This window comes from Arachis ipaensis, chromosome B09 (assembly GCF_000816755.2).
Source record: "Arachis ipaensis cultivar K30076 chromosome B09, Araip1.1, whole genome shotgun sequence".
Taxonomy (NCBI): domain Eukaryota; kingdom Viridiplantae; phylum Streptophyta; class Magnoliopsida; order Fabales; family Fabaceae; genus Arachis; species Arachis ipaensis.
This window is the reverse complement of record NC_029793.2, coordinates 140741029-140756993: the sequence shown is the minus strand read 5'-3', so window position 1 is coordinate 140756993 and position 15965 is coordinate 140741029. Positions and strand designations below refer to the sequence as shown.

The 15965-nt window shown below is 38.9% G+C and overlaps 1 protein-coding gene across 4 annotated transcripts in view; it reads left to right on the top strand.

The window, feature by feature from the left end:
- Nucleotides 15240-15965, top strand: part of LOC107618672 (ribulose-1,5 bisphosphate carboxylase/oxygenase large subunit N-methyltransferase, chloroplastic) — a 6380-nt gene continuing 5654 nt past the window's right edge. For 3 of the 4 annotated variants that reach the window (XM_021110897.1, XM_021110896.1, XM_016320798.2), the window contains exons 1-2: nt 15241-15484; nt 15576-15691. In XM_021110897.1, the coding sequence (XP_020966556.1) occupies nt 15344-15484; nt 15576-15691 (257 nt within the window). In that variant the 5' untranslated portion in view covers nt 15241-15343. Of the gene's footprint in view, nt 15485-15575; nt 15692-15965 lie in introns of all 4 variants that reach the window. The other variant, XM_021110898.1, reaches the window with a different exon arrangement.

Here is a 15965-nt window from a genome sequence, read left to right as displayed (position 1 = left end):
AGTCTAAACGTATAAAAAAATTAAATTTAAATTTAATATTAGAGATAGCTTTGAAAGTTGGCTCTGAGACGACTCCAAAAAGGTTGTAGGTATAAGCATTTAAAAATGAAGCTTTTTACAATTTGGTGTGACTAATTCTAATTGGAAATCTAATTTTCAATAACTTGAATGTGAGATAGATTCAGTTGATGCATTCTGTTTAGTACGATATCGGCGCGCTTCTTCGACCCATGCAAAAATTGATGTCATTAAAAGATTATGAAGTTGAGGCAATTATCTACCTGAATTGTTACACAAACAGTTATTTTAAGAGACACTAATAATAAAAAAGGACTAATTGACTAACCAATTATCATTAAAAGACTAATTGACTAATTGGCTTGTTTCTTCTTCATTCTTGTGTTTTGTTTCTTTCTTTCCTTTTTCCATTTACTTCATGAGCATCCAAAAAAATAAAAAAATTGCGTAAGAAATGCAAAATCCATAATTAGTTTAGACAAAAAAATAAAAAAATAAAGAGGTGAATTTTAAGAACATTATATTGTATACAAACCCTACATGACATCAAATACATATTTAAATATTATAGATGAAGACTTAAATCGTTACAATTTTTCGGTATGATCAAGAGCCAAGATTTTTTTAGAAATAAAATAAAAAAAATCCATATTTCTACGAACACCATTTTTAAACTTTAATTTCTTAAATACGATTTTTTTTATTTAGAAAGTTTGTCGCACCCGACGAATTCTATAAAAATGATAGAGTTCGTCTTACCCCGACGAACTCCCTTCAAATATTTTATATCCCTACATTTTTAATCAATTTTAATCCATTATCATCATCTCCAAATAGTATATAGATCTACAAACAAGCATAGCTTCTTCAAAGATTTTTTTAATTATAAATTAAAAAAATAAGTCATATTTAACAATGGCAACCATTATTATCATCTCCAGAAATACACATGTACAAATTTTTTTTATATTTTTTAAAATTTTGTCAAAATAAAATACGACTTATAATTAAAAAAATTCTTGTTAAATATGGCTTGTTTTTTTAATTTATAATTAAAAAAATCATTGAAAAAGCCATGTTTATTGTCTAGATGTATTTTTGTGTACTCCTATATACTGTTTGTAGATCTATATATTATTTGGAGATGATGATAATGGATTAAAATGGAGAGTTCGTCCGGTAAGGCAAACTCTAATTTTTATTAGGGGTGTTCAAATTCAAACCGAAAACCGATTAAAATCGTACTAATTCGGATTTGATTGGATTCTATTTTTTACAAACCACTAGATCGGATTGGATTTCGGATCTACTTTTTATAACCGATCAAATCCAATCCAAACAGCACAATATGCTATAATATTATTATTTTATTATTATATTTACAATTATACTTATAACATGTTCAATTTGTTATACATTTTTATATTATTCAGTATTATTATTATTTAATAAATATTTTATGTTCAAAATATTATTTATTTATTTATTTTAACTAACCTATAATTTTATTTCTATTATTATGTTTTCGTTGGTTTTTAAAAATATTGTTGAGACTTGTTATGTTATTGTTGATTATTTAAAATTTGATGTTAAGATTTGTTATATGTATTTAATTTTTTTAATTTACAAAATCGTAAATCCAATCCAATCCAAACCGTTTGAAATTGGATCGGATCGGATCGGATTTTTTTTTAAGTCATCCAATCTAAACCGCATCGAAAGCAAAATTAATGTTCGGATCGAATGAGTTTTTGATTTAAAACCGATTCAAATCGCACTGCAAACACCCCTAATTTTTATAGAGTTTGCCAGTGGTGCAGCACACTTACTCTAAACCAACAAAAATCGTTAGAAAATTAAAGTTCAAAAATAATGTTTGAAAAAATATGAATTTTTTAAATTTTAAATATGAATGGAATGCTAACAAATTTGGTAGGTTAATAAATAGTACCAAGACTACGTTTTGTTTCTGAGACAAGAACAAACAGAGATATAATTTTGTGTTCTTATATTTTATTTGGTGATAAATTCTCATTTTTTTCATTCAAAAAATTTGAAATGAAAAATATAATAATAAAAAATATAATTATGAAAAATTAATAAAAATAATAAAAGAAAAAATAAAAAATAAGTTATGTCTCTTGTTAGTGTCTCTATGTACGGACGAAGCTAATTTTTTTTTAAAAGGGCCAAAATAAAAAATATAAGTTAAAAAGAGAGAAAAATTAAAAATTAAAAGGGTCAAACTGAAAAATTAGAGACTTATACACACAAATTATTTATTTTAGAGAGCCATTGTCTCCTTCTCTTTAATGTGGTTCCATCATTATTTTCATGTATTTTCTATCAAAATAAATATGAAATATACTAATTTAATATTTTTAAATATATTATCTTTATCTATGTCTTCTAGTCAAATACAATTTTATATCTCTATGTTCAAGTATCCTATCTCTTTAAAATTTAAATAATGGCAGCGTAAGTTTTTATATATGGACCTCTTGAGTTTGTCACTGCATAGTCAATAAAACATTAAACCTGAGTTAAAATTACATCACTGTTATTTCAATAAAAATAATATATTATTGGAAAATAATCACATATACCTGAGAAAAAAAAAGCAAAACATGATATTCATGGTACGAAAAGTTAACCCACTTGCATAAATGTTGAGAGGACAAAAATAACTTTGGTTGCAGAGGCAAAATGTCAACAAAGGGCAACTCTAATTCCTAGTGGCTTAAAAGGGGTGTTAGTGTGTGGCATATGGCTAAGTGATCTACCATAGATACTGTTACGATGGGTAACCGGAGATTATTGGGTTGGATTAATTTGGCTGGCCCAATCGTCGGAATGAGGAAGTATCCAAGCGGATTGATGATCCAAGGCCCCCGTTCGACTTCGGTATGAGAGAATGGGGGGTGGTACCTGCAAAGACACTCCGATGCCAAAGTCAGCAAAGGGAGCAAAACAGGTCTAGAGAGTATTGGGCTTCTGAGATACCTGAGAAGTGTCAGTGTATTTATAGTGGTGAACCCATAACCACCGTTGGTGTAGTTCCGTTATTTATGGGGAGTAACCGTCCCTTTATCTTAGGGAGGTTGAGATATGGCTCCAGGAAGTGGGTAGAGAGATTTTAGAGGCAGTTACTCATTTGAATGGGTGTTTATCTGCCAGCTAATCTTCGTCCCGACTTCTTTAGAGCAAGTCGTGGTAGGGACCGACTTCATGGGGTGAAGGTCGGTGTAGCGCGAGGTTTAATCCTTTGGATTGGGCCTTTCGTTTGGACCTGGGCCTTATCATTGGGTTAGGGTATGAACAGTGCTCCTACTCGAGCCCAATTTCTTTTGAGACTTGGGTTCGAGTATTCTACTCGGGGTCGTAGCCGACTTGTTGGAGGACCGACGTGATGGTTTGGAACCGACGTGACTTTTCGTGACTTTTGATTTTCACAGTTACGTCTAATCAAACGTCGCGTCCGTTAGAGGTTTGCGTAGGGGTTGTCTTGGTAACGGTGCACCCATTGATGACTGCGTCCGTTTTTACCATTATGCCCCTAACGTGTTTATAAATACTTTCCTTCTCTTTCGTTGCTTCGTTTCTGCGATTTTTCAAATTTTCTTCTCATCCGTTCGTGGAGCATTCTTTGTTTGAAGGCTTTCATTTTTCTCTACCTCATTTTCAGGCAAAGGTTAGTCTTTTTCTCCTTGTCTCTTTTATGAAATGCTTATGTTTGCATGCCTTTACTTTAGAGAGAGGAGTTGACTTCGTAGGCTTTTTGTTTGATTCCGTATCCCCTTAGAGACCCTGTTCGTGATCTTTTTCCTTTTTTCTTTGTAGGTTTCGCTAATCCTTTTTTAGGAAGAGAAAAATGACTTCCATAGAAACTCTTGCTCAGTGGGTCGATGTCACGGTCTTAGGAGAGGAACCTCTGGTTGATACTGATTTTATCACTGACCTTCGCACTCGTCACCGGCTCTGCACCTCTGATGAGGATGAGCCAAAGTATGAACTGCTTGCCCCGGGTCTGGAAGACCGGGTTTGCTTTGGGAGGACTTTAGAGGCAGCCCCTCATTTCTTTTATATGTACGAGAGCATGATCACCCGCCTGGGCGTTTTTCTCCCTTTCTCTAATTTTGAGATTGCTGTTTTACGTCACTGTCGTGTTGCACCTACCCAGCTTTACCCCAATTCCTGGAGCTTTTTTGAAAATTTATCAGTTTATCAGCCATGCCTTGGAATTTCTGACTTCTTTGAGGATTTTTTCTTTCTTTTCCACATGACCAAGCCCTTCAGTGGGCAGAATAATAAGCAACAATGGGTGTCCTTCCGAGCTATACAAGGTCGGAGGGTCTTTACCCTTTTTGATGAATCTTTCCATGACTTCAAAAATTATTTTTTCAAAGTTCAAGCCGTAGAGGGTCACCACCCATTTTTCTTGGATGAGAATTCTTCTCCTCGCTTTCCCTTGTACTGGTTAGAGGCTTCTCCCTGTGAGAAATATGGTTTGGAGGATCTGTATGAGGTGGAGGCAGCCATTGTAGGGTTCCTCCGAGAAGTATGGGGGAGGGCCCCATATCTGGATACCAAAAAATTTCTCCAGGGGTCATCGTCTTTTGTCCAGACACAACTAGGTAGCTTTTATCTACTTTGTTTCCGACTTGTTTCTATCGACTTGAAGTTTACCGACTTGTTTTACTAATTGTTTTCTTTTACAGAGATGGCGAGGAAGAATTCCAATGAGTCTTACCAGAGAGTCTAGTAGGCCAAGGCGAGGTCTCGCGCCAGAACCGGTGGTGCCAGGGTAACTAGCTCTCCTCTTCCTCTTCCTCCCCCTTCTTCTCGAAATTTGGGGACTCCTTCTTAGCCCATTGTTATCTCCTCTTTGGCTTTTTCTCAGCCGTCCCCTCCTCCCCGACCTTCTCCTGAGCCAGAGAAGAAGAAGCGCAAGGCTTTAGAGTCTGGCTCTTCTTTTGAAGGTGAGGCTAAGGTGGATGCTCCTGCATTTATCCGAAAATTCATCTACCCCATACCCGTATAGGTATGGATGATGTTTCTATTCTGAACCACCTCACTATTCTGGCTAAGGAGAGTATCAGGGCGGCAGAGATTTGTGCCAAGTTCCTCGATATTTTTGAGAAGACTCCTCTTAGCTCTCTGGGTTCAACCTCTAGGGTTGAAGAGTTGGAGGGAAGGCTTTTCATATATCAGGAACATGAGAAGGAGTTGAAGAAGGAGGTCGCCAAATTGAAGGAGGAGAGGGATGGCCTCCGAGAGAAGGAGAGCAAGTTACAAGCCCTATGTAACATGGAGGAGGGCTTGAGAAAAAAGGCGCAGGGGAGTTATCAGAGTTTATTTGAGGACCTTGTGGCTGTAAGGAGGGATTTGTTGAACTCTCAGACTGCCTACGCCGAGTTGGAGGACTCTATTACTGAGGGGGCAGAGGAGGCCTGGAGGATTTTTAAGGAGCAGGTCGGAGTCCTTGCTCCCGACCTGGATCTCTCTCCTTTGGATCCTGACAAGGTCGTTATTGATGGTGCCATAGTTTATCCCCCAGCTCCCGAGGTCGTCACCGAGTCAGATTTGAAGACTTGGGGGCAGAGAATCATTTGAGTCCCCTCCTCGTCAAAAGGATGTTCCGAGTTTCTCCAGACCTTTCGGCACCTCTTCTCCGACTCCTATGGACACTTCTCTCCCTGGTCCTGATGGTGCTCCGACTTCTCTTCCCGACTCTGGTGGTGATCCGACTACTCCCTTTGGTCCTGGTGGTAATGCTCTTTAAGAATTTGTTATTTGTTGGCTATATGGGGCCCGGCCTGTGGGTCCCCCCCTTTTTAAACTCTTTATATTTGTGGTGGTGGTGTGTTGACATTGGCCTTTTATGGCCGTAAACAAAAAGAATATTCATAATTATCCTTTTTTTTATAAGAGTTTTATTTTAACAAAAATACCCTTTTTGGTATAAGGGTTTCAGCTACCTTTTTGTGTGCATGCTTTTCTGATTTTGATTTTTCGAAGTCCCCTTGATCTTTTCTAAAAAACCTTTCCTTTGGCTTGTTTGTTTTCCTGAGCCTTTTCGCTTTAAGGACTATAGGACAGCTTTTAAGCTTTTTCTAGATTTTTTCGATCCCTTTTTTGTTATTCCTTGTACTCAACTTTGTTTTATTGAGTTCTTATGACTTAGGTTATTTTTGCGATACGTTTTCTTTTCTACTCGGTGTTTCATTTCGACTTATGAGTCGGAATGTTTCCGAGTTTCTCACGATCAACTTTTATAACCTCTTTACACTGACTTGTACCTCGTCGTTTTATCCTAATGACCATCTAGGTCGGTTCATGGGATTTTCACATTTTGTCGAGCTTAAGTCGGCGCGTTTCGTAGAAAAGTAAACGAGAAGGAATTTATAAAAGATATTGTAAAAAAAATCTTTATTTATTTGGGAAGGTACTTTACGGCTACTGAGGGTTTAATGATCTATTCCCCCCTTAGCCTCTATTATGATGCCTCGTTAAAAACCCTTCTTCAGAAAAAACCCTTTAATTTTTGGGAAAAAATCGTGAAGTTGGGAAAAGAGTACATCAGATAGTAGAGTACGCTTTTAGCTATAGTACCTTTTCATGTTACAAGCATGCCACGACCTTGGTAGCTCGGTGCCGTTTAAGTCGGTCACCTTATAATAACCTTTTCCTAAGACTTCGCTAACTTTGTAGGGTCCTTTCCAATTGGCAGCGAGTTTTCCTTCCGCCGATTTGTTGACTCTTATGTCGTTTCTGATCAAGACCAGATCGTTTAGTGCGAAACTTCTTCGAATGACTTTCTTGTTGTACCTGGTAGCCATCCTTTGCTTCAGCGTTGCTTCTCTTATCTGGGCTTGTTCTCGGACTTCGGGGAGCAACTCAAGCTCCTCTTTGTGCCCCTGTATGTTTTCGATTTCATCATGGAGAATCACCCTTGGGCTTTGCTCACTGATTTCCACTGGTATCATAGCTTCTACCCCATAGACAAGTCGGAAGGGTGTTTCTCCAGTGGCAGATTGGGGTGTCGTCCGATAAGCCCACAACACTTGGGGGAGCTCCTCTGTCCAGGCTCCTTTTGCATCTTGTAGTCTTTTCTTTAGCCCTGCCAGTATGACTTTGTTGGCTGCCTCGGCTTGTCCATTTGCTTGTGGGTGTTCCACCAAGGTGAACTGGTGTTTGATTTTCATACTGGCCACTAGGCTTCTAAAGGTAGAGTCGGTGAACTGAGTTCCGTTGTCTGTAGTAATGGAATAAGGTATCCCATACCTTGTGATGATATTTTTGTAGAGGAACCTCCGACTTCTCTGGGCGGTGATGGTGGCCAATGGTTCTGCTTCTATCCACTTTGTGAAGTAGTCTATTCCCACAATTAAGTATTTGACTTGTCCTGGGGCCTGGGAAAAAGGTCCTAACAGGTCCATCCCCCATTTTGCAAAGGGCCATGGAGAAGTTATACTGATTAGCTCCTTGGGGGGAGCCACGTGGAAATTTGTATGCATCTGGCATGGTTGGCATTTTTTCACAAATTCTGTGGCATCTTTCTGCAAGGTCGGCCAGTAGAATCCAGCTCGGATTACTTTTCTGGCTAGTGACCTAGCTCCGAGATGGTTTCCGCAGATCCCATTATGAACTTCCTCTAGCACTTCAGTGGTCCTTGAGGTCGGTACGCACTTCAACAATGGTGTTGATATTCCTCTTTTATAAAGTATACTTTTCACCAAAGTGTAATATTGTGCTTCTCTCCGGATTTTCTTGGCCTCTTTTTCCTCTTTGGGGAGGATGTCGAATTTTAGGTATTCGACCAGAGGATTCATCCATCCGAGATTTAGCCCGGATACCTCGAGGACATCTTGTTTGCCCTCTGCTTTTACTACAGAGGGCTCTTGGAGAGTTTCCTGGATCAGGCTTCTATTATTCCCACCTGGCTTTGTACTTGCTAACTTGGAGAGGGCATCTGCTCTACTATTGAGATCCCGAGTTATATGCCTAACCTCGGTCTCCGCAAAGCGCCCTAGATACTCCAGAGTTTTTTTCAAGTATCTCTTCATGTTTGGGTCTTTGGCCTGATACTCTCTATTTATCTGGGAGGTCACCACCTGAGAGTCACTGTATATCATCACTTTTGTTGCACCGACTTCTTCGGCCAGCTTCAATCCTGCAATCAGGGCTTCATATTCTGCCTGATTATTTGAAGCTGGGAATTCAAATTTGAGGGATACCTCTATTTGGGTTCCCCTTTCGTCGGCCAGTATTATGCCTGCACCGCTTCCTGTCTTGTTTGAGGATCCATCTACATAAAGTTCTCATGTAGTTGGCTTTTTCTCTTGATCTCCCGCGTATTTTGCTATGAAGTCGGTGAGACATTGGGCTTTGATTGCTGTCCGAGTTTCATACTTCAAGTCGAACTCGGAGAGCTCTATTGCCCATTGAACCATTCTCCCTGCAACATCCGTCTTTTGGAGGATTTGCTTCATGGGTTGGTTCGTGCGGACTTTTATTGTATGTGCTTGAAAGTAATGCCGTAGCCTTCGTGAGGCTATTACTAAGGAGTAGGCAAACTTTTCTAGTTTGTGGTACCTTAGCTCGAGGCCCTGTAGAACTTTGCTGATGAAGTAAACCGGATGCTGTCCGACCTTGTCCTCCCTTATCAGGGCTGATGCGACAGCTTTGTCTGCTACGGACAAATAAAAGACAAGGTCCTCCCCAACTAGAGGTCGGGTCAGTATTGGTAGTTGGCTCAAGAATCTTTTGAACTCCTGGAACGCTCCTTCGCATTCTGGAGTCCATTCAAACTGGCATCCCTTTCTTAATAAATAAAACAGTGAAAGGGATTTTAGTGTCGATCCTGCCAAAAATCTAGAGAGGGCTGCAAGTCGGCCATTCAGTTGCTGAACCTCTCTTAAGCAAGTCGGGCTCTTCATTTCCAGGATAGCTTTACACTTATCAGGATTTGCTTCAATCCCTCTCTGTGTTAGCATGAATCCTAGGAATTTTCCGGCCTCCACCGTGAAGGTACACTTTGCGGGATTTAGCCTCATCCCGTGTAACCTTATGGTGTCGAATACTTGCGAGAGGTCTGCCAAGAGGTCGGCTTCTTCCTTGGTTTTTACTAGCATGTCGTCTACATAGACTTCCATTAAGCTCCCAAGGTGAGAAGCAAACACCTTGTTCATCAGCCTTTGGTATGTGGCCCCTGCATTTTTTAATCCAAATGGCATGACCACGTAGCAAAAATTTGCTCTGGGCGTGATGAATGATGTTTTCTCCTGGTCTGGCTCATACATTGGGATTTGGTTATATCCCGAGTAGGCATCCATGAATGACAAGTATTGATATCCCGAGCTAGAATCTACTAGGGTATCAATACTCGGGAGTGGATAAGGGTCTTTGGGACATGCCTTATTTAAGTCGGTGTAGTCAACACACATCCTCCATTTGCCGTTTTGCTTCTTGACTAGCACTACATTTGCTAGCCATGTTGGATATTTAACTTCTCTAATGAAGCTAGCTTCTAGGAGTGCCTGTACTTGCTCTTCCACCACTAGGGCTCGCTCCGGGCCGAGCTTGCGCCTTCTCTGTTGTACAGGTCGGGATCCCGGATGTACCGAGAGCTTGTGGGACATGAGCTCGGGGTCTATCCCAGGCATGTCGGAAGCTTTCCAGGCGAAGAGGTCAGAATTGTCTCTTAGGAGCTTAGTCAACCCTTGCTTCAGGGTTTCCCCTAGGTTGGCTCCTATGCTGGTATTCTTCCATTCCTCTTCGCCGACCTGTATTTCTTCAGTTTTTCCTCCTGGCTGTGGTCGTAACTCTTCTTTGGCCCTTGCACCACCGAGCTCTATGGTGTGAACCTCTTTGCCTTTTCCCCTTAGGTTCAGGCTTTCATTGTAGCACTTTCTTGCCAACTTCTGGTCTTCCCGCACTGTTGCCAAGGTTGTCGAACTCGCGAGTTTAAGTAAACTCGTGGAACTGACCTAGACTCGACTCACGAGTTAACTCGTAGACTCGTACGAGTTCACCTGTTATGAAGTTTATATATATATATATATATTCATACATAATGTATATTTGCTTAATTCTGACCCTTCAAAATTAATAATATCAATCTTAAAGCACATAATAAATTAAAATAGTAGCATACATTATAACAAATATTTTAAAATACACTTTCAAATCCTCTATAATTATTCTTATACAAATACAACATAGAACACACAAAATTAAAAATTCTAAATCTGTAATACTAAATCTTTAATTGAACATTGAACAATATCAAATAATCAAATTAACTCTAATCAAAATAATTAATTACTAATCAGCCATGAATGGATGAACTATCTGGCCATCTAACATAAACGATAAGCAATAGGCTAAAATTAGAAGCAATAAAATTTAAAAAGAAAAAAAAACTAAATCAAGAAGTAAATGCTCAAAAAAAGGGGCAAAAGGCATACAAAAAATAGAGGATACAAAAGAAAAGAAGGGAAAAAGTTTCAGCAACAGTAGATCGAAGACAAGGGTGCAGCAGCAGCACGAAACGATGATGACAAAGAGTCATGGATTTCACGACGTCGTAAAGAGATATGACTGTAGGAGAAGTAATCGAACTCGTAAACGGTGATAGCATGATGGAGTTGCGGATAATGGAGATGTGAAGAAATACAAAGTAGAGGGTAACATAGATAAAATTCACAAAGACAATAGCGCAAATAAGAGCAGAGGTAGTAGACGCAAGCAAACAGCGGCAGCTCAACGGGGAACATCGACTGCGGTAGAACATGGAGAAAGTGAGACTTGAGAGAAACGACGCAGATGAGTGAGTTGTGAGTGAGTTTTCTTTCATTCTTTGGGAGTGTTATCGTAACCCTAATAAAAAAAAGTTTTTTTTTTGTTTCAAAATAACATTTTTTTAGTAAAAATGAAGAAAAACACAAACTCGCTAACTCGGTCCTAAACTCACGAGTTTGTCCGAGTTTGACCGAGTCCAGCCAAGTGTAGCCGAGTTTACTCAGGATAGAGTCTATGTCCGAGTCAACTCGTTTCCATATCTAAACTCGTAAACTCGTACAAGTTTACGAGTTAACTCGAGAGTTTGACAACGATGACTGTTGCTATTCCCGCAGGTGTCGGAACTTTCATGCAAAGATAGAGGGTAGACACCACCGCTCCGAGTTGATTCAGGGTAGTTCTACCGATTAGGGCATTGTATGCTGACCCCACGTCGATGACTATAAAGTCTATGCTCAGAGTTTTTGATTTTTCCCCCTTTCCGAAGGTGGTGTGGAGGGGTAGAAATCCTAGTGGTTTTATTGGCGTATCGCCTAGCCCGTACAAGGTGTCGGGGTAGGCTCTTAACTCCTTTTCATCCACCCCCAGTTTGTCAAACGCGGGCTTGAAAAGGATATCCGCCGAGCTTCCTTGATCTACTAGGGTTCTGTGGAGATGGGCATTAGCTAGGATCATAGTTATTACCACTGGATCGTCGTGTCCAGGGATTACTCCTTGCCCATCTTCCTTTGTAAATGAGATGGTGGGGAGGTCGGACGATTCATTTCCGACCTAGTAGACTCGCTTGAGGTGTCTTTTGCGAGCGGACTTGGTGAGTCCCCCTCCCGCGAATCCGCCTAAGATCATATGTATATGTCTCTCCGGAGACTGCGGTGGTAGGTCTCTTCTATCCGTATCGTCTCGCTTTCTCTTCCCATGATTGTCCGACCTTTCTATGAGATATCTGTCAAGTCGGCCTTCTCTGGCCAGCTTTTCTATCACATTTTTAAGGTCGTAATAGTCATTTGTTGAGTGACCATATATTTTATGGTACTCACAGTAGTCGCTGCGACTCCCCCCTCTTTTATTTTTAATGGGCCTGGGAGGTGGCAGCCTTTCAGTATTGCAAATTTCTCTGTATACGTCCACTATAGAAACCTTTAGAGGAGTATAAGAGTGATATTTCCTGGGTCTATCGGGACCGAGGTCTTCTTTCTTCTTGGGCTCTCTTTCTCTCTCCTTTATTGAGGGAAGGTGCCCAGGTCGCCAGCTCGACTCTCTCAGCCTGGCATTTTCCTCCATGTTGATGTACTTTTCAGCTCTTTCTTGTACATCACTCAGGGAGGTGGGGTGCCTTTTTGATATGGACTGTGAGAAAGAACCTTCTCTAAGTCCATTTACCAGCCCCATAATGACTGCCTCGGTGGGCAGGTCTTGAATCTCTAAGCATGCTTTGTTGAACCTTTCCATATAATCTCGGTGCATGCTTTACTTTATCTTTCTGAATGGAGAACCTCATTAGAAACTTCCTCGAGAGGTCCTCGAAGCTGGTGACAGACCTTGGAGGGAGACTATCAAACCACTTCATCGCTGCTTTCGATAAGGTGGTCGGGAAAGCTTTGCAGCGCGTTGCATCAGAAGCATCAGCCAGATACATCCGACTTTTAAAGTTGCTTAGATGATGCTCCGGATCAGTGGTTCCGTCATAGAGGTCCATATCGGGGCTTTTAAAGTTTTTTGGAACTTTTGCCCTCATTATGTCCTCACTAAAAGGGTCCTCCCCTCCCGGGGGCGACTCTTCTCGATCGTCACGGGAGTTCCGACCTCTGAGGGAGGATTCTAACTTTAAGAGTTTCTTCTCTAACTCTTTTCGTCGATCCATCTCCTCTCTTAGGTGCTTTTCTATCTCCTTTTGTCGCTCCCGTTCCTGTTCCAACTGTTCCAAGCGACTTTGGTGGACATGGACTAGCCCCATTAGTTCAGTTGCGTGGGATGGTCCGTCCTTTTCTGATTCACACCCCTCCGAGGAATTTGTCTTCGGATTTTTAAATCCGGAGGTTCCTTCCCTGTGTTGGTCGTTGGTTTCCTGGTGGAGGGTCAAGTCTGCGTCATTGTTTCCGGTATTCAGATTCTCTTGTTCGGAATCCGACGCCACATGACCATCCTCAGGGGGTACGTCCGCCATTACTAGTTGATCTCTCAGGTCCCCGGCAACGGCGCCAATGTTACGATGGGTAACCGGAGATTATTGGGTTGGATTAATTTGGCTGGCCCAATCGTCGGAATGAGGAAGTATCCAAGCAGATTGATTATTCAAGGCCCCCGTCTGACTTCGGTATGAGAGAATGGGGGGTGGTACATGCAAAGACACTCCGATGCCAAAGTCAGCAAAGGGAGCAAAACAGGTCTAGAGAGTATTGGGCTTCTGAGATACCTGAGAAGTGTCAATGTATTTATAGTGGTGAACCCATAACAACCATTGGTGTAGTTCCGTTATTTATGGGGAGTAACCGTCCCTTTATCTTAGGGAGGTTGAGATATGACTCCAGGAAGTGGGTAGAGAGATTTTAGGGGCAGTTACTCATTTGAATGAGTGTTTATCTGCCAGCTAATCTTCGTCTCGACTTCTTTAGAGCAAGTCGTGGTAGGGACCGACTTCATGGGGTGAAGGTCGGTGTAGAGCGAGGCTTAATCCTTTGGATTGGGCCTTCCGTTTGGACCTGGGCCTTATCATTGGGCTAGGGTATGAACAGATACATATATTATTTCAAAAAAAAAAGAGAAGTACTAGGAGCCAGCAACTTTTGTGTTTTATAACCAATTGGTTATCAATAGTATTTTTAATAGTGTGAGATTAAATTCAATAGTGTGAGATCATTCCATTTTTTTTTACGGTTAAATGCTGATCAACTTTTTAAAAAATTGCTTACCCTTGTAATTTTTTAAGAAATACGTTATTTACTTATTTTCACTTTGAAAATTTGGTTTTGTAACAAATATAATTTATGTTTAAAATATTTACATTTCTTTATTATTATATCTTCATTACAAAATATAATTGAAAATACTAACAAAAAAACTTTAATAATATCCCTTATTTTAATTTGATACTAACTACGTTTTTAATTTTAAATTATAAGTCTCATAAAATTTATGGTTTGAATTACGACCCTTGAATTAGACTAAAAATATTTAAATTTTAAATTTCAATTTCATTTTAAACATAAATTCTATATAAATTGCGAGTATGTGTTATCTCAAATTTTTTATTCTATTATCTATTTTTTAAATTTTAATAGTTTAATTATTCAGTATTTATAATTAGATTGTTATAAAGGTATCCATAAATGTATTCATAGTTAAGAACTTAATCAGATCTTTAATTACATATTTTTTAAGAAAAATATTCTATTAATTTTAACATTTTTAACATAAAAATAATCCAATTACAAAATTAAAAATAGTTTAAAAACTAAATTAAAAAATATAAATATTTAATTATAAATTTGATAAAATTATAAAAACTAATAAAATAATTAAACCAATTTTAATTATACAATTTTTAAAACCGTATAAATCAACACTAATTATTTCATATGAACTTGTCAATTTAATAATTTCTTTATTAATATAACCAACAAAAAATCATAGTACTTTAATTTAAAGTNTACAATAATTTCACTCTATTTTTTCTCTCATAAAAAATATTATTTTATCTGTCACTATATTTTGCATATTTCAATTCCTCTCTTATTTCTTCGGAACATTGCTGTATTTTTTAAAAAACAAATTATCCAATTACATATATAGTATTCTTTCTATTCAATTAGGATCATTTCTTATTCATTCTATGATTACCAAAAATTGTTTTCTTCCATGATTAAACAAATATGCTTATTAAGCCCATTTCCAACAAATTGTCAACTCGACTGTATGTTCAAGACCACGCGAAAAGCCAAAAGCACACCATGACACCAAGTTTCATTGCACATGGTCAGACAAGATAATATATGAGTTTCAATACTTTTCAACTACATAGCCAGTTTGAAGTCCACCATAAACTCCTCCTCTTCATGTTCACTCAAAAAAAGTTTTCAAAATCTTGAACGTTCACATAATTTATATTATATCTAAATGGTTAACATAGATGGAATATCACGTTTCGCTAAGTGCAGCGGAATATGAGAACCGCTTCCTATATTATTTAAGGAAAAGTTTAGGGGACTAGCAATTTTTGTGTTTTCTGGCCAGCACTTAACCATCAAAATAAAAGTGAGTGATTTCCCACCATTAGATGTAATCTCACACCATTAAAAATATTATTAATGACCAATTGATAGTTACAAAATACTAAAATGGCTGGCCTAACATTCCTCATTATTTAATATAAAAATTATATGAAAAGAAAAAATAGAATAGAGTATTTCCCTATAATGCCCTTCCTCTAACAACAGCTGATACAACTGAACTCAGGTGAAGCTAGCAGTCATTGCCAGTTTGCCACTCTGCAAACGACACCGTTTTCAACGACGGAGGCGCCGCAATGCCATTTCGAGCTCGCACTGCAATCTTCCGTTGGTCTCTGCATAGTGTTCCTTACAGTATCCATCACCATCAACCTCATTCTCTTCACTCTTCTTCTTCTTCCATTCTCCTCAAGTTCACTTCTTTGGCCCAACCTCAGGTTCGAAATTCTTTCAACCTTTTTCTCCCTTCTATCTATTTCTTATCACATTTTTATTTTCCTTTTCCATCCAAACACTGTTTTGAACCAGGTTAATGGCAAATCTGTTGAAACATGTGACGATGATGGATTTTTGTCATGGTTGGAGCGGAAAGCTGGTTGTAGAATTTCTTCATCGCTTTCAATTGGTAAATCTTCATATGGCAGGTACCCTCTTTGTTCTTCTGCTGATTGAATTTGTTTCCATTGAACAGGGAAAACAATGCTCAATTTGAAGTTCATTGTAATCCTAATCCTAATGTAGGTGCTTCCCTTAAGAGATTAATGTTGTAATGTAAGAAATGAAAACCTACCAGGTTCTAGCTCTTAACTGCATGCTTATTGTTTCCTATGTCATCATTCTTGAAATCGAATAGTAAGAATGATTGTGAATTTAGGAGTAGTTTATGGGTTAATATTCTTTATAAGTCATAACACAGAA